Genomic DNA, 19,384 nt, shown 5'->3' with positions numbered 1-19,384 from the left:
CAGGACTGGGACAATCCCAAGGGGAATTTGAGGATGGGGAGGAGGGCTACCGTGAGCTGTTTCACATCAGAGACAATTGTGACGAAGTCCTCAGACCTGCGACCTCTCCTCTTATTACCTGGCACATTGTTTGATGAATTCATCCACTTTGTTTGGGGAAATTCTCCTTGTCTTGCGAATGATGTTCTGCAGCTCTGTGAAGCTGTTTTTTAAAATCTGCTTCACAGACTGTGTCCCAGGGAGGTCTTCCCTGACTCCAGGTAGGGGGGTGGCAGCGAGGAAATGGGAATTTGTATGGCTGACTTTACTTGTCAGCAAGTGGGCACTTGGAGCTGACAAGACACGTTCACAGTCCTGGGCACCTGGTGTGTGCTAGTGTTCAGCACCCAGCACGTGGTACAAGTGGGAGCCCCAGAATGCAGCAGTCTGGCCAAGATGGACGGCTCAAATGTCACTCCCAGTCATGGCCTCCCTGTTGGTCTAGCGGCCTTCAGTGTTCTCTGGGGCTTGCCTATGGGCAGGGCTGTTAGACTCTACCCCTGCACAGGGAGCCCGGACGGTGGGTGAGTGAATAACAGTGCACTCAAATCAGCAGAACAGTGTGCAAAACAGTTCACAGAAGGAAGAGTGCACTCAAATCAGCAGAACAGTGTGCAAAAGAGTTCACAGGAGGAAGAGTGCACTCAAATCATCAGAACAGTGTGCAAAACAGTGTTCACAGGAGGAAGAGTGCACTCAACTCAAATCAGCAGAACAGTATGCAAAACACAGTTCACAGGAGGGAATAAAAATAACAATGAACACATGAAGAAAGCGCAGTCTGGTGCCATCAGGGAACCTCAGTAAAGGGGGTCACAGTGGGGTTCTGTCCACTCACCAGTTAGGCACCATTAACTAGCACCGAGGACCAGGTAGGAGCAGCCCCCAGTCACTGAGGAAGTCACTACTTAGGGAAACACACCCATGATTTAGCCACCCCATTCCCCTAGCAGGATAACCTCCAAAACCCTGGAAACACCCAGGGTCTATCAACAGAGATAAGCAAATGTAGCAACATCAGAATATTCTACAGCAACGGAGGGAAAAACTACAGCCATGCAATGGATGGGAAGCAATACAGTAACAGGGAGAGAAGACATGTAGAGTCCCAAGCCAGGCCACACCAAGCTGTATCATGTACTGCATAGAGGAAGGTGCTCTGAATGGAAAGAATATTCTGGGTGCTATAGTCCAGTGTTCACCTGGGCAGTGGCTACACATGTTTGCTAACTGACTGTTATGCACTGGTGATTTATTCATGTTCACATATATGTATGTATGTATGTGTACGTGTGCGCATGCTCTATTCCACAACTTTAAAAGGTAAGGAAACAGAGAGAATGCCCCTCCCTGCAGGAATTCTAGCCCACCTCCCCAGGTCCTCTGCTCCATTCTCAAAACCTGCATGGTGCCTTACCTCTGCTTTCTTGCCTTCCTGGGGAGTAATCAGGAAGAATCTGGAAGCGCTTTCATGGGGACTCCAGTGCAGGGAGCTGTCCTAGTCCTTCTGGGCTCTGTGAACCAAACACACGAAGAGCTCTCAGGAGAACTTTCTCTCCTCCAAGATCACTTTGTGCCTTGGAAGAACTGTTGCTGTCACAGTCTCATCACTGAGTACCTGCAGACAGTCTGTCACAATCTCATCACTGAGTACCTGCAGACAGTCACAATCTCATCACTGAGTACCTGCAGACAGTCACAATCTCATCACTGAGTACCCGCAGAGAGTCACAATCTCATCACTGAGTACCTGCAGACAGTCACAATCTCATCACTGAGTACCCGCAGACAGTCACAATCTCATCACTGAGTACCCGCAGACAGTCACAATCTCATCACTGAGTACCTGCAGACAGTCACAATCTCATCACTGAGTACCCACAGAGAGTCACAATCTCATCACTGAGTACCCGCAGACAGTCACAATCTCATCACTGAGTACCTGCAGACAGTCACAATCTCATCACTGAGTACCTGCAGACAGTCACAATCTCATCACTGAGTACCTGCAGACATCTGTCACAATCTCATCAACTGAGTACCCGCAGATATCTGTCACAGTCTCATCACTGAGTACCTGCAGACATCTGTCACAATCTCATCAACTGAGTACCTGCAGACATCTGTCACAATCTCATCAACTGAGTACCTGCAGACATCTGTCACAATCTCATCAACTGAGTACCTGCAGACATCTGTCACAATCTCATCACTGAGTACCTGCAGTCTGTCACAATCTCATCACTGAGTACCTGCAGACAGTCACAATCTCATCAACTGAGTACCCACAGACAGTCACAGTCTCATCACTGAGTACCCGCAGACAGTCACAATCTCATCACTGAGTACCTGCAGACAGTCTGTCACAGTCTCATCACTGAGTACCCGCAGACAGTCTGTCACAATCTCATCACTGAGTACCTGCAGACAGTCACAGTCTCATCACTGAGTACCCGCAGACATCTGTCACAATCTCATCAGTGAGTACCCGCAGACAGTCACAATCTCATCACTGAGTACCCGCAGACAGTCTGTCACACTCTCATCACTGAGTACCCGCAGACAGTCACAATCTCATCACTGAGTACCCGCAGACAGTCTGTCACACTCTCATCACTGAGTACCCGCTACAGTCTTAGAAACCTGTCTCCCCTCCTGGTGACAGCTATCACTGTACCTACCTCTGAGGGGTTACTCATTAGTCACCACCTAAATACTTCAGAGTTGTGTCTAAAATAAGGAATCACAAAACAAAACAACCCCTCAGCTTCACTGCGGCCAGGCCCCAGTTGCACATGCGCCTTCAGGAGCTGCCACTAGGTTTAGCTCCCAGGGCCCACAGCTTTGCTTTAACCACAGTTACTGTTATCCGGGTGAGCTGGACATTTTGTGCAACCTCACTTTGTGGAGAGATGCATGTTTACAACAGTTTTTGACTCTAATTTTCCGGAACCAGACTTTGGCACCCAGACAGCTGTCTATGGCAGGTAGATCATTTGCCTCTACAGTACAGTAGAGTCTGCTCGCCTTCAGTGCTGGTTCCGGTGGAGCCACTGAGAGAAATGCGCTGCTTAGATGGAATGCTACATTAACAACTAGCAATGTGTTATCAGAGAAAGTAGTGACGCACCGAGCTACCAAGTACTAACAGCATCAGTATTATTTTAAAGATTTTAAATTCTGTGTGTTTGTGCTCGGGGAGGTGGAGGGGAGAGGGGGTGGGTGGGTCATGCCTATGAGTACAGCTGCCTTAGGAAGTCAGAGGTCTCAGATCCTCCTGAAGCTGGAGTTACAGGCTGTTGTGAATTATCTGATTTGGCTGCTGGAAACTGAAGCCAGGTCCTCTGCAAGAGCAGCATGTGCAATTAATAGCTGGGTATCTCTCTAGCCCCAAGGGCATTATTTTTTAAAGAGAATATGTGTATAAATACACTCAAGTTCTTATCCTCACTTTTTTTCAGTGCTGGAGATTGAACCCAGTGGCCTTGACTATACTAAGGCAAGCATTGTACCTCTGAGCCATATCCCCACCCTGTTCCCCAGCTCTTAAGAAACAATCTGTGGAACTCTAGGCATAAATTTATTAGTCTCTGTTCTGGTTTTTTCCCTCATGTTCTCTCCCCTGTCCCTGGGTCTTACTGTATCTCTCTGACTGTCCAGGAACTTGTTATATAGCCCAGGCTAGCCCTGAACTCCTGCCTCTGGGTTCTGGGATATAGGTGTGCACCACCAGGCCCAATCTCTTCAATATTTATCATTGGGCTTTTCTTTCCACCAAAATAGCTATTATCCCTGCAATACTTATTCTTAAAACTCACAGACCTTCCCCAGCAATCTAACTTGCTCAGATCATCTGGGGAGCTTTCAGGAGACAGAAGAATGAGGCATCAGTTAGTTATATTGACCCTGAGAGATATTCTGTGGATGCCAATAGCCAGAACAAGCTTTTGGTTTTGTTATTTTGACACAGGGTCTCATATAGTCCAGAGTCTCCTTGAACTCCACATGCCGCTGAGGCTAACTCTGAGCCTTGTCATCCTGCCTCTATCTTCCAACTGCTAGAAGCACAGATGGGTGCCTGTGGTGATAATCTAATTGTACTGAATTATTATTTTGATTGTATGTTAATAAATAAAGTTGTCTGGGAGTCAGAGCTATTAGAGCCATAGCAAGAGTGTGGCGGTGGTGGCACATGCCTTTAATCCCATAGATATCTGTGTGTTCAGGGTCAGAGCTATTAGAGCCATAGCAAGAGTGCGGCGGTGGTGGCACACGCCTTTAATCCCATAAGATCTCTGTGTGTTCAGAGATATAGTCAGCATTGGAGACATATGCCTTTAAGACCTAGGGGGCTGTACATTCAGACAGTGACGAGGCAGTCATGTGTTTGGGTTTACAACCAATGAGAAGGCAGAACAACATACTTTAAAAAAAACGAACGGACAGGAAGTAGGTCTCTTTTCGCGAAGCTGGGACAGCAGGAGGAAGGGTGAGATTTTAGCTCTGAGCTCTGACTTCTCGGCTCTCTCTTTTACATTGTTTCTGTGTTTCTTATTTAATAAGACGGTTGGATACATCTACAGGTGCCACCAAGCCACCCCCCAAAAAACAGAGGTCTCCAGAAAAAGGGACATGCTTTTTATTACGGAGGCAGAGATCTCTAGTAAATGAAGGGAAAAAATGTCTATGCCAACCATTGTTAGCAATTATACAATAAAGTCATAGAATTAATAACAATGCCGAAACAATTGTAAAAACAATGGCTAATAGTTCTGCAGAACATTCTACATGTATATCACTGAACATTTAGCTTCATGAGCAGCTCACAAAGTGACCATACACCTTGTACCTCCGAGTATTAAATCCTTGTTACGCAAGCTGCCTGTCCTGTGCAAGCTCAGTACTGTGAGTAGCACTTGACCAGGAGAGACTCAGCTACCGGCCCACATCTGGTTCCAAGGATTCTCAGACTGTCCTTTCCTTCCTCTTCTCCCCACCCCAGCCTGTGAGCTCTGCCCAGTCCTGGCTCCTGCAGAGCAGTGGCCCCATCTCCAGTTGCAGGAAGCGGAGGGAATAAGTGCTGGCTCCTAGGCAGCAACAGCAGACCGGGCTCCGAGTGCCACAGTGTTTCTTGGGAAGCAGGTGGATTTCACTAACTGCCAATTCACAGGAGGCCAGTTTGCCAGACGGCCAATTCATCGAATAGCCAATTTATGAAACAACCAATACATGGGATTTACTTTTTTCTCTCCCTTCTTCTTTTCTTTTCTTTCTTTCTACCTTTCTTTCTTTCTTTCTTTCTTTCTTTCTTTCTTTCTTTCTTTCTTTCTTTCTTTCTTTCTTTCTTTCTCTCTCTCTTTCTCTCTTTCTTTCTTTCTCTCTCTCTCCCTCCCTCCCTCCCTCCCTCCCTCCCTCCCTCCCTCCCTCTCTCTCTCTTTCTTTCTTTTTTTTTTTTCGAGACAGGGTTTCTCTGTGTAGTTTTGGTGCCTGTCCTGGATCTCGTTCTGTTGACCAGGCTGGCCTCGAACTCACAGAGATCCGCCTGGTTCTGCCTCCCGAGTGCTGGGATTAAAGGCGTGCGCCGCCACCACCCGGCCTTTCTCCTTGTTCTTAACTGAGCAGTTTTTACTCATCTTCCTAACAGAATCTAAAGGCAATGTACGATGCTGTCTCATGCTGTCCTAGAGCGGACACTGAGGAGGAAGCGCCAAGGACAAGAGGCCAGCCGAGTGCCACTGTGGCTGTCTACGGCCTCCCAGTCTTCCCTGAAGAGGGAGTTGATAAGGCTCTGCCATTTCTAACTTCTCTTCTTTTTTCTTTCTTTGAAATAGGATTCAACCATGCAGCTCAAGACCCTTCTGTCCAGCATCCTAAGTGCTGGGGTTACAGGTGTGAACCACCAACACCAGGCTTCCTGTCCAGCATCCTCAGTGCTGGAATTACAGGTGTGTCCCAACCCTGTCCAGCATCCTAAGTGCTGGGGCTACAGGTGTGTCCCACCAATGCCAGGCTTCCTGTCCAGCATGCTAAGTGCTGGGGCTACAGGTGTGTCCCACCAATGCCAGGCTTCCTGTCCAGCATCCTAAGTGCTGGGGTTACAGGTGTGTCCCACCAACGCCAGGCTTCCTGTCCAGCATCCTCAGTGCTGGAATTATAGGTGTGTCCAACCAATGCCAGGCTTCCTAACTCAGTTTTCAATTCATTCTTTCATTATTGACAAGTTCACAGATCTCTCCACCTAAATGCAGAGGAGAAGGTCCTGTGGCGTCAGAAGAGAGCAATTTGAGATGCTGCCATTAAAGAATACAATGATGTAGTCCCAAGTCAAGCAGTGGCCACCAGGAGCAAGCAAGGCCAGGCACATCCCACTCCAGAGGCAGCTCAGGCCAGCTCACACTTCCACTGGAGTGCAGTGACACCAAACGGCCTCCAGAGGTGTGAGAGAAGCATCTGTATTGCTGAGTCACACCTGTCTGCAGGATTTGGTATGCAGCTGGGGACCAAAGGCCGCACTGGGAAAGCACACACACTCAGTTCTCCAACAAATACTTGAAACAACTGCTAAGCTGTGTGAAGTGTCAATACCACCTGTAATGCCAGTACTCAGAGGCAGAGACAGGACGCTCGCCAAACAGATAGAGCCAACTGGTTAGGGCCAGCCCTGGCTACAGAGTAAGCTCTGTCACACACACACACACACACACACACACACACACACACACACACACACACACACACACACCACAAATACTTCATCTGGTTTGGGGACTCCATGGATAACTTCACAGTCTAATTTTGATTCTAGGAAACTACCCTGGCTTCCTCCAAAGTGTTCTCAAACCTGATTAGGTTACTGCTGCCTTTAGGAGGTGACCACCATTAATCTTAGGATAAAGGTTCAGGTCCAAAACAAGGTCTGCCACATTGTCTACTGTTGGCTTGCTCCACCCTCCATCTTGTTTGCCCAACAGTCAAATCACACTTTTGCAGGCTTGAAAAAGTCCAGCCCCCAGTTTTCTGTTAGTTCTTTTCCAACATGAGAGGACAGAGGGCAGATAAAGTTTACAGTGCCCAGAACCCCAGGGCCCTCTTTTTCTACTAGCTGTATTTACACATTTACACGAATCAAGCCTGCTTGTCTGTGCAGTATCAGCCTTCACTCTCGTGACACAGCACAGAGCCTTGCAGATACAAAGTATTTGGCAAAATATTCATCCAGTGAATATTTTATTGCGATCAAGTCAAGAGCAGTAGCCATCCTGGTGGCACACATCTCTACTCCCAACAACGTGGAAGCTTCAGAAGGCTAACCTGGGATAAATAGTGAGACTCTGTTTCAAAAAGACCAATTAAAATAGCCAGGTATGATCACTCAGGCCTTTAAACCCAGCGCTCAAGACGCAGAGGCAAGCAGATCTATGAGTTCAAAGCCAGCCTGGTCTACAGATTGAGTTCTAGTCTAGCCAGGGCTACACAGAAAAACCCTGTACAGAGGTGGGGAAGAAGGAGAGGGGTAGGAGAGGAAGAGGAGGAGGAGGAGGAGGAGGAGGAGGAGGAGGAGGAGGAGGGGCTGAAGCGATAGCTCAGCGGTTAAGAGCACGGGTTGCTCTTTCGGAGGACCTGAGTTCAGATCCCAGCCCTCTTTTGGCCTCCATGGGTGCCAGGCACCCCACATGGTACACAGATATACACATGCAGACAAAACACCCACACACACAGAATAAAACTTAAAGAAAAAAAAAGGACAATCAAGGAACTATCTTCTGAAGTTAAATTGATAAGCCCAATTGCCTTGCAAAGCAATTAGACATTGTACAAAGTCTTAGGTGAGTGTCTAATTTCAGCTAATGATGACGATAAGGTGATTATATTACTAAGAATTAACTAAACAATGTAATCAATGATACAACTGATAACCAACCTGGAAAGCTGGTCAATGCAGGTCTATATACTCTAGAATTAGATCTGTAAAAATGGCTTATGATGGTAAATTTTGTTTTGTTTTGTTTTTTAACCACAATAGAAAATGTGTATGTGTGTGTGTATGTGTAGTGCACATGTGAACAAGTGCATCTATGTGTGTGTGAAGGCCACAAACAACCTTAGGAACAAAGCCCATGTTCTTTGAGAGAGGGTCTTGCGTTGGCCTGAAGCTTACCAATTAAACGGGGCTGGCTGGCCGCCATGCCACAGGGACCTTCCTGTCTCCACCTGCCCAGTACTGGGATCACAGTGCCCGGCACTGTGCAGGCATGGTTTTGTTTGTTTTAGACTTGGGTTGTGAGGATCAAACTAAGGTTCTTCACAAGCATTTTATTACTGAACCACCCCCTCCCCAGTCCCTAGAACTGTTTATTTTATTTGAGACAGGATCTCACTCTGTAGACCAGGCTGGCTTGGATCACAGAGATCCACCTGCTTCTGCCTCCCAAGTGCTGGGATTAAAGCACCACCACACCCGGCCTTAGGACTGCAGCGCCCCTTAGACCTGGAACCAGCCAAACGCCCTTCAAGCGCCGAACAAACACCTCAGTGCTATTCCACCACACTGAAGAGCGCTCACGTGGTGAAACGCCTGTCATCAAGTGTACGGACCTCAATTTGGGTCCCCGGTACACCCGTAAAAAGCTGGACTCAGCAGTGTGCAGCTGTGATCCCAGCACTGCGAAGGGAGGGATGGGATCCCTGGATCTTACTGGCCAGCTGAAGAGGTGAGCTCCAGGAATCTTCTCTCAGAAAACAAGATGGAGAGAGATGGAGGAAGATACTAGGTATCCAACTCCGGTCTCCACATGTACTCACACGTGTACATAGATACATGTACACCACACACATACAAAGCTCGCAGTGTAAACTGGGTGTCTTGGGAAGATGTCTATAATCCCACCACCTGGGAGGTAGACAGGAGAGTCAGGTGTTCAAGATCACCCTCAGCTACATAACAAATTCAAGGTCAGCCTGGGATATGCCAGATTGTCTCAAAAACAAACAACAAAAAGCAAAAACAAAACCACAAAACACGGTTAAGTACAAACTGTGTAATTCCACACATGAAACTTTAGAATGAATCTGTGGGGAAGACTTGAGGACAGCAGTTGTATTCAGGAGCAGCAGTGACTAGAAACAGGCACCAGAAATGTTTTATTTCCTGATTTAGCTACTAATTAAATGGGTATATTTTCTGTTAAGATCCATGATGAGTCACATAGAATCTGTGCACACAAACACATAGATCACCCCAGAAAGTGTTTTAGGAACACATGAGGGGCAGGAAAGGACAGAGGCTGAACCCACCATCTCGCTTACACACGGAAAGGCTGTGCGCTCAGAGTGCCCAGTTAAGCACCATAAGCAGAATTTCCTGTAGCAACTTTGTGACACGCTGAGAACACTAAAATAATGCACTGTATGAATGACCCTGGACTTTCAATACACCCATCACTGCCTAAAAGGAACGCAAGATTGCTCCACTGTGTGCTGACACCGTAGCCTGGCGGAGTAGGTGGGAAAAGCTTTGTGCCCTTGGACTGCTGGGGGATGTCTTTCCTACGCTGTGAATATGTGTTGCTACCCCTGGTTAATAAAGAAGCTGCTATGGCCTATGGCAAGGCAGAGTAGAGCCAGGTGGGGAATCCAAGAGAGATACAGGGGAGGAAAGGCGGGGTGAGAGGGATGCTGTGAGGCGCTGCCTGAGAAGCAAGAGAGGTAATGCCATGAAGCCACATGGCAAAACACAGATGAATCGCAATGGGTTGAGGTAAGTTGTAAGAGCTCGTTAGTATGGAGCCTGAGCCAGAGGCCAAAGGGTTTGTAATTAATATTAAGCGTTTTTAATATTAAGTTTATTTTATAAACTGCTGTGGGCCAGGTGGGACACAGGAAAACTTCTGGCTACACTGGACAGTGTGGTTGGATACTCCCAGAGTATGGAACTGCACAGGGCTGGCCTAGGGAGAGACCAAACTGTGAAGTATGTTCCTACTGATGTGTATGCTCTGTGCATGCATAAAGAAGTTATGCCAGACCAGCATAAACTGGGAGCACCTGTACTAAAGGGCAATTTTACAATATAACAGTAACAGCATAGTTAAAATAAAGCACAGACATTCAGTTAAAATTCTTTATGAGTTATTTATTCTATTCATGTGTGTGTGTGTGTGACAGACAGACACACGCACACGGGGGGGGGGGGGGGGGAGGAGATTACCTGTGCTTGCAGACACCAGAAGAGGACACTGGATGCCCCGAAGCTAGAGGGACAGGTGATTGCCACCCAACATGCACGCGGTTACAGGAACTCACATCCTCCGGAAGAGCAGTCCGCGCTCTCAGTCCCTGAACCCTTTCTCCAGCCCTTAGCTAGTTAGTATTTTTATTTAAAATATTACACAAGGGGCTGGAGAGATGGCTCAGCCCTTGAGAGCATGGACTGCTCTTCCCCAGGACCCAGGTTCAACCCCCAGTGTCCACGTGGTAGCTCACAACCATCTGTAACTCTAGATCCAGAGGGATCCAACGCCCTCTTCTGGTCTCCATGGGCACCAGGCATGCAAATTGATGTACAGATATGTGCAGGCAAAATACCCATACACATTCATTTTTATTATTTATTTATTTTTGGTTTTGGTTTTTCGAAACAGGGTTTCTCTGTGTAGTCCATGAAACTGCTTCACACACAAAACTAAAAACCATTGTATGATACTGCACCAGGCTGTGTATAAGGCATCTGTGAAAACATAATGCCATTCTGTTTACTCTCCAGCCCATCTTCTAAGGCATCTCACTGTGCATATGCAAATATCCCCTAAACCTACCACACACACACAAACCCAATATCCAAACCACTTCTGGTCCCAAGAATCTTGTGTAAGGACCACTCCCCGCTCACTTTTTGGAAGCGTATCAGGTCATGGCCCCGCGTCAGAGACCTGCAGCCGGCAGAATGCGGCCCCGCGTCAGAGACCTGCAGCCGGCCGGATGCGGCCCCGCGTCAGAGACCTGCAGCCGGCCGGATGCGGCCCCGCGTCAGAGACCTGCAGCCGGCCGGATGCGGCCCCGCGTCAGAGACCTGCAGCCGGCAGAACGCGGCCCCGCGTCAGAGACCTGCAGCCGGCCGGATGCGGCCCCGCGTCAGAGACCTGCAGCCGGCCGGATGCGGCCCCGCGTCAGAGACCTGCAGCCGGCCGGATGCGGCCCCGCGTCAGAGACCTGCAGCCGGCCGGATGCGGCCCCGCGTCAGAGACCTGCAGCCGGCCGGATGCGGCCCCGCGTCAGAGACCTGCAGCCGGCAGAACGCGGCCCCGCGTCAGAGACCTGCAGCCGGCAGAACGCGGCCCCGCGTCAGAGACCTGCAGCCGGCTGGATGCGGCTCCGCGGCAGAGACCTGCAGCCGGCAAGATGCAGCCCCGCGGCAGAGACCTGCAGCCGGCCCTGCGGCACAGACCTGCAATCAGCAGGGACTGGAGTTCAGACCCCTGCGGCCAGGTCAGGGTTAACAGTAATCCTCTTTCTTTGAGAGTTTATTTGTAGGCCAAGCACCCCGCCCCTTGCTCTTTTTCAGTGCTGAGAATGACCCTAGGGCCCCCCTCAGGCTAAGCTATGTACCACTGAGCTATGACCCTAAGCCCACCTCACCCCAGCTTTCCCTGTTGTATTTAACTATTAGGGTCTTGCCAGGCTACCCAGGCAGGCCTTGAACACAGTCTGAGGAGCTAGGGTTACAGCACTACACAACCAGGCCAGGCTGAGACCCACGGACTGTTTCTATTATTAAAAGAAAAAGGCATTTTTTCCTCTTGTGCTGTTCTTGGGGGAGGTGGTTGGTGGTCGAGCACACAAAGCTAGGAAGATGGATGCCATCTATCGAGGCCTAAGGGTATGGGAGTTAGATGCTTGAGCAGGACCCCAGGGAAGCTTGACTTGTCTTGCACGGGGCTCTGACACCCCCCTCCCCAGAAGGGTGGCTCTGCCCTGAAGAGAGCAGTGGTGCAGCTAAGGCCCCTTGAGGGCGGCTGTATAAAAGGTTAGATGCGATCCACCTGCACAGCTCAGCTAGGTGAAAAGAAGCCTTCAAGGAGGACATCTACACTAGAGAGTGTAAAATCCTGGGGGGGGGGGCACACAGGCTGCCACTGGAAGCTGTTTCTGAAGGGTGACATGAACTAGATAAAACCTTTGTTTTACCAATTTTTTTATGAATATGAGTATCTTGCCTGCTCATATGTATGTGCATTGTGAGCATGCAGTGCCTGCAGAGGCCAGAAGGGGGCATCAGATCCCCTGGAACTGGAATTACAGAGGGTTGTGAGCCGCCCTGTGGGTGTAGGAACTGAACCCCAGCCTCTAAGATCAGCAGCATTCTGAACTGATGAGGAGCCATCTCTCAGTTTATATTTTTCTGATGGAGATCTTTCCTCTTCTTTTCTTTGAAAGCCTTTTCCTGGGTATTTTGGTATTTAAAGAGACAAGACACTTTCAAGTTCACAACACTGATCTCAAAACCCGATCTGAAAATTTAATCCAGTTTAAGAATGTGTTGGTACGGTTTAATTTTTTTTTTTTTTTTTTTTTTTTTTTTTTTTTTTTTAATTAAAGGGCTGTAACTGTGCCTAACACATTTTAGGCATTGGGGGAAATATTTAAAACAAGTATCACAAGGGGAAAAACCACCTCAAAATAGAAACAAAACCTTAACACACCCTATCAAGGTACACAAGGAGCCAGGTGAGGTAATGTAACCCAAGGTTCCAGTTAACTTGAAAGGCTGAGGCAGGAGAATTACTTGAGTTCGATGCCAGCCTGGGCAACATGGAAAGACAGACTCTTTCTCAAACAAACAAATCAGTAAGTTCTGAAAGGCTCTCTCCCAGGGTGGAACTCCCAGCTGGATTCTCCGAAAGCCTGACCTCTACAGGGACAAACGGGGCAGAAGTCCCGCCTTCCTGAGATGTCCGGTAGGAATAATTTCAGCCCTTTATGGTAAGACAATCTAGCCAGCCCACAGGCGCCTCATCAGTACCAGGGCATCATTCTCTTCATCAACATTTACTAAGGTCCTGCTCTATGCCCACTGCCCTCTGCCCACTGCCCTCTGCCCTCTGCCCACTGCCCTACGCCCACTGCTCTCTGCCCACTGCCCTACGCCCACTGCCCTCTGCCCACTGCCCTGTGCCCACTTCTCTGTGCCCACTGCCCTGTGCCCACTGCCCTGTGCCCACTGCCCTATGCCCACTGCCCTGTGCCCACTGCCCTGTGCCCACTGCCCTATGCCCACTGCCCTATGCCCACTGCCCTATGCCCACTGCCCTATGCTCACTGCCCTATGCCCACTGCCCTATGCCCACTGCTCTATGCCCACTGCCCTATGCCCACTGCCCTATGCCCACTGCTCTATGCCCACTGCCCTATGCCCACTGCCCTATGCCCACTGCCCTATGCCCACTGCTCTATGCCCACTGCCCTATGCTCACTGCCCTATGCCCACTGCCCTATGCCCACTGCCCTATGCTCTCTGCCCTATGCCCACTGCCCTATGCCCACTGCCCTATGCCCACTGCTCTATGCCCACTGCCCTATGCTCACTGCCCTATGCCCACTGCCCTATGCCCACTGCTCTATGCCCACTGCCCTATGCCCACTGCCCTATGCCCACTGCCCTGTGCCCACTGCCCTATGCCCACTGCCCTGTGCCCACTGCCCTGTGCCCACTGCCCTATGCCCACTGCCCTATGCCCACTGCCCTATGCCCACTGCCCTATGCCCACTGCCCTATGCCCACTGCCCTATGCTCACAGCTCTATGCCCACTGCCCTATGCCCACTGCCCTATGCCCACTGCCCTATGCCCACTGCTCTATGCCCACTGCCCTATGCCCACTGCCCTATGCCCACTGCCCTCGCCCAAAGACAACAAGAAGCTCCTTTCCTCGTTGCCCTCACCACGCTGACACGTTACTAAGACTGGAGAAAAACGAGTACAAATGCAAGGCAGGATGGCGTTAAGTCTACAGGGAGAACAGTGCTGAGAGGGAGAACTGCAAGGCATGCGCACTCTTCTTCCCGGGCAGGCAGTGCTGTACGCAGACAGCTCCCGAGCAGAAGTTAGCCTGGCTGTGGTGGTGCACCTGTAATCCCGGCACTCAGGAGACTGAGACAGGAGGATCTTTGTAAAGATTTGTGGGCCAGCCAGGTCTACGCTGAATTCCAGGTTAGCCTATGCTATGCTTTAAGACCCTGTCTCAAAACATGAAAACCAACCAACAAACCCAGAAATACAACCTACTGCGCTCTAGCTTCACTTCTGCAGCTGTGATAAAATACCCTGACGTAAAGCTCCTTAGGGGAGGTTTATTGATTTAAAATTCCAGATCCCAGTCCATCATTCTGGGGGAGGCAGGACAGTACCTTCAACCAGCTAGTCATATTGCATCCACGGTCAAGAGCACAGAGAAAGAGATGCACACACCTTTACCTGCTAGTGTTAAGCCCGATTTACTCAGTTCAAGAGTCCCTGCCTCAGGAATGGTGCTGCCCACAGTAGGCTGGGTCTTCCCACATAAACAAGTTGAATTAAGACAGTTTCCGCCGGGTGTTGGTGGCGCACGCCTTTAATCCCAGCACTCGGGAGGCAGAGCCATGCGGATCTCTGTGGATCTCTGTGAGTTCGAGGCCAGCCTGGGCTACCAAGTGAGCTCCAGGAAAGGCACAAAGCTACACAGAGAAACCCTGCCTCGAAAAACAAAAACAAAAACAAACAAAAAAAGACAGTTTCCCTCAGACACATCCATAGGCCGACCCAGTGTAGACAGCCCCTCACTGAGACTCTTCCCAGTTGACTCTAGGTTGTGTTATGTTGACAATTAACTATTTTTGTTTTGTTTTTTACTCTTTGGGGGGCCTGCCACCCAGCTTCCAAATAAATCACACATGGAGGCTTACTCTTTCTTATAAATGTCTGGCCTTAGCTTGGCTTATTTCTTGCCAGCTTTTCTTAAAGTATCCCATCTACCTTTTGCCTCTGGGCTTTTTCCTTTTTTTCCCCGTTCCTGTATATCTTACTTTCACTCTTACTCCATGGCTGACTGTGTGGCTGGATGGCTGGGTAGCTGGCTCCTAGCATCCTCCTCTCCTTCTTCTCTTGCTCTTTCTTCTTTTCCTCCTAGATTTCTCTTCCTATTTATTCTCTCTGCCTGTCAGCCCCGCTTATCCTTTCTCCTGCCTTGTTATTGGCCATTCAGCTCTTTATTAGACCATCAGGTGTTTTAGACAGGCACAGTAACACAGCTTCACAGAGTTAAACAAATTCAACAGAAAAGAACACAGCACATCTTTGCATCATTAAACAAATGTTCCACAGCATAAACAAATGTAACACATCTTTAATATTCTACAACAAACTATCACACTTAAATACAAAGGATTAGCCAAGGGAGGCAGTCAGGAAGGTCAAGCCAAATAGCAGATGTGAAATCATGGACTGGATGAGTGGCTGTCACTGAAAAACATTGTATTGAAAAACAAACAAACCCAGGTATATTCCTTCAGATCAAAGGCTCTTGTAGTTATGGAGAAGCAGTGTGCATCTCTATCCCAGGAGAGGACCTGTGATGCAGACCTGTCCAGCCACGGAATCCCACTCCCCTATGGGATCCCCCCTCCTGTCCACGGTGATTAGCTCGCCATGTTAGAAGATGGCCAGCCACAAAATCATGACTTAGGGCAGTCAGTGGTCTCAGCTTTTTTGGTGTGTAGAAAAACACTGAATAAACTAAAAAGGTCAGGAGAAAGATAGGGCCCAGAGGGTCCTCATGACATCACTTCAGCCCCAAGATCTAGCCATACCGGAAGCTCACCTTTGGACTTCCAACAATCAAGGAGGGATTGCTTCTACTTACGTAGCTTACACTGGGTTCCTGAAATCTGCAACTAGTTTAATATGTCCTCTTTCAGGGAGAGAACTTCATTTTCTGTGCAAGGAAGGGTAGAGACGGACAGAAGGAGAGATGTCAGGTTTCTCCCAAAGACTAATAAAGCTAGTGAAACAGGCAGGTTTTAGACATTTGGGAAAGTACAGAAAAATCATTTGAGCTCCTTGGGCTCAGGAATGAAGGGCTATGTGCCTAGACCAGAGCCTAAAATGGATGAGGAGTTATATAATCCCAACAGCCTACTGTACAGACTTCTAAAGACAGAAGTGGCATACAAGAGCTGCTTTAAATCATCAAGAAGCTGGGCCTGGCAGCACAGGCCTGTGATCCCAGCTACTCAGGAGGGCTAAAGCAAGAGGTTGTGAGTTCAAGGCCAGCAGGAGCAAATTAGAGAGCTCTTCTCAGAATAAAAAGGAAAGAAGCAAAGGGATAGAGGTCAGTGATAGTGTGCTTATCTATCATGTATGGGCATCCGGGCTCAATCCCCAGTACCACAAATAATGAATTAGTATAAAACATCGAGAATAGTTTGAAGCTAGTTCCATTCCCACGTTAATGGTCATCTGTCTTAGGGTTACTACTGCTGTGATGAAGCACCATGACCAAAAGCTACTTGGGGAGGAAAGTGTTCATTTGGCTTTCATTTCCACATTACAGTTCATCATTGAGACAAGTCAAGTCAGGAACTCAGGCAGGAACCTAGAGGCAGGAGCTGATGTAGAGACCACGGAGGAGGGCTGCTTACTGGCTAGCTCAGCCTGCTTCCTTATAGAACCCAGGACTACCAGCCCAGGGGTGACACCACCCACGATGGGCGGGGGCCCTCCCCCATCAATCATTGATTAAGAAAATGCTCTACAGGCCTGCCTACAGCTGGATCCTATGGAGGTGTTTTCTCAGTCCAGGCTCCTTCTTCTCAGATGACTCTAGTTTGTGTGACGTTGACAAGGCATCAGTCACAGGTCTTTGCTAAACACTTAAGTTGTAGAGAAACTTAATATCAAACTCTTTATCCTTGATGCCAGACGATCAATCATCTGACGGTGCTTTCGAGAAAGCATAAACGCTGTCAAGCAGCTGTGCCCATTAAGGTCACATCTAGCAGATGTCACAGCAAAACAAATTGCTGGGGCTCAAGGGATCACTGCAAAAGCCCCAAAGCTCAGATTCTGCTGTTTGCATACTTCAAAACTCTTAATCAGTTTGTCACGGATAATAATGCCAACCTTGGTCTAAATGAGAGCTTCAAGTCTAAGTCTATGAATCAGTAAGATGTTTGTGTGGCAGTGTGCTGGAGTATAAAAATAGCAGCTTAAGGGTAAGTAGGCACCAGGTCTCCTGCTGGCAAGAGGAACAGTGCCTCTGTCCCTCCCCTTCTTCTTTCTATAAGCAATTACCAAATACCTACTGTCTGCCCGGCATTCCAGTGCTGTATGTATGCACGCCCAAGGCCAGGAGGCTTCCTCTCCACCCCCAAGGAAAAAAGTCAAATCTTAGTTTACATCTGGACAATTTACTGGGTAGGATGTAAAATAAAAGATGTATTATTGCAACAACTAGATGTTGTTGCAACTCACAGGAAATGATAACCCCCCCCCCCATCCCCAGGTCCATACCTCCCTTCCCTGACCATGTCACCTTCGCATTACCAGGACCCTAGTCGCTGAGAACGACTAAGACCCAAACCACATAACCTGATGGCTTGGCTTCAAGCTCTAACTCTGCAACAGTATTAGGATCCTTGCCAGGATTTACCTTCTGCCATCTGTAAAATGGGAACAGCACTTACTGCACTAGGTTGATTGGCTGGACTAAATAAATTAGTGTATTTGAAGTCCCCGCCTGACACAGACAGTATCAGGAGCAAATGTTCAAAAAAGAGAACGTGCAATTAGCACAACAAACTGAAGTCCTAATCTCTTTTCAGCTCTAGAATTTTGTGCAGTCTACAGTAGGGAAACAATGCAGGATAGCAAATATCCAAAACGGCTCAAAGATCTCCAGCCCCTGAAGCTACAGCACCGATGAGAAGTCTCAGCGGCCGTGCCAGCCCCTAATCATTAGCGAGACACTTTAAATTCTGACATCGGGTCAAGAGAAGCATAGCTATCTTCCTTTTGTAGATAAGGCCAAGGACGAGACTGGAGAGGTTAAATGACTCAATGTCACACTGCCGAGAAGCAGTGGACCTGACTCTACCGTTCACGGCCGCCTCGGTGTCTTTCTCTGCCTCCCAGAACACTGCAAGCACTCAACTGTAAATAACATTGATGTTTTTCCGGATCTTTAAAACGACGGGAACAAGACCTCTTTGCTAGAGAAATAAGTTGGCATCGTCATTCAACTGCCCACAATTTGACGCTCCTGCGTTCTCCGTCGCTAATGACCTCCTCTAGCAACCTGTCCTCCCTCTCCAGCAGCCAGCCTTGGAGGCCTCGGTGTGCCGCCGGGGTTCGCCCGCGGCCGCTTAGACACGGTCCCCTCGGCTGATCGCACGCTTGCACTCCCCCCCCCCTTCACGCGTTCAAAAGCCCACCGCAAGTTTTCCCGGACCCTGACACCCACGCGGAACACCTCGGGCTGGCTTACCCTCCGGCAGGGCCCAAGAAGCAAGCCAAACAGACGCAGGAAAGGCAGGTGACGCAACAAGGCCTCCTGCTCCAGGGCCAGCCCCAGGCTGAGCGCCACGACCGCGACCCCCCGCGTGGGATCCCACGGTGGGCACCTCCGCGCCCCCGGACTAGCCAAGCCAGGGCGCCGGGCAGGCTCCCGAGGCCAGGCGCCGGTGCCCCGCATCCGCGGGGAACGAGAGGCTCGGCGGGAGGGCCTCGGGTACCCAGCGGCTCCCGCCCGCAGCAGCGCCCGAGCATCCGCGCAGTCCCGCCGCACCCTCCGCCTCCACCACTGCGCCTCCTTCCATGGCGCCGCAGGCTGCGGAGGCGGCGGCGGCGGCCTGCGGGAGGCGAGCAGCCTCTTACCCGCGCGCGACTCCTCCGACGCTGCCCACTCGTGAGCCTGCCGTTGCGCCGGACCTTCCCGGCTGGTCCCAACGCGTAGTCCTCCACCTTCAGTCAGGAATCAATGGCTGGGGCGCAGATTGGTGACATCACTGGCGCGCCGGCGTGGGAGGGAGGCCCATGTGATGCATCCCTCTTTTGTTTGAGCCCTTGGAAAATGAGGTTTTTGTGGCTCCGTCTGCCTTAATAGCTCGCCATCTGAGGAGGGCATTTTTGTGTGCATGGTGGGAACCAGGTACTTGGTGTCAGGATACTGCGGTTTTGCTCAGGGCCTCGATTCTACTCCCCAGCCCCCCTTAATGTGGTTTGGTTGGAAGACCCGAGAATATGTATAGATACAGCCTTGGAGACCACAGAACTGGTTGTCAGTGTGCTATAACCAGTAGACTTTGGATGATTTGTT

At 49.5% G+C, this 19,384-nt stretch overlaps 1 protein-coding gene across 5 annotated transcripts in view; it reads right to left on the bottom strand.

The window, feature by feature from the left end:
• Positions 1–19,072, bottom strand: part of Adar (adenosine deaminase RNA specific) — a 42,922-nt gene extending 23,850 nt beyond the window's left edge. For 2 of the 5 annotated variants that reach the window (XM_076573706.1, XM_076573707.1), the window contains exons 1-2: positions 18,943–19,069; positions 1,457–1,553 (exon numbers count right to left, since the gene is read on the bottom strand). Coding sequence is in view for 1 of the 5 variants with exons in the window: in XM_042279397.2 (XP_042135331.1) it covers positions 18,690–18,834 (145 nt within the window). In the remaining 4 variants the exon portion in view is untranslated. Of the gene's footprint in view, positions 1–1,456; positions 1,554–18,689; positions 18,850–18,942 lie in introns of those variants that run through there. The other 3 variants (XM_076573708.1, XM_076573705.1, XM_042279397.2) reach the window with 3 other exon arrangements.
• Positions 19,073–19,384: the final 312 nt, after the last annotated feature.

The sequence above is a fragment of the Peromyscus maniculatus genome, chromosome 6, assembly GCF_049852395.1.
Source record: "Peromyscus maniculatus bairdii isolate BWxNUB_F1_BW_parent chromosome 6, HU_Pman_BW_mat_3.1, whole genome shotgun sequence".
NCBI lineage: Eukaryota > Metazoa > Chordata > Mammalia > Rodentia > Cricetidae > Peromyscus > Peromyscus maniculatus.
The sequence above is the reverse complement of the archived record's forward strand: the minus strand, read 5'-3'. Positions and strand labels throughout refer to the sequence as shown.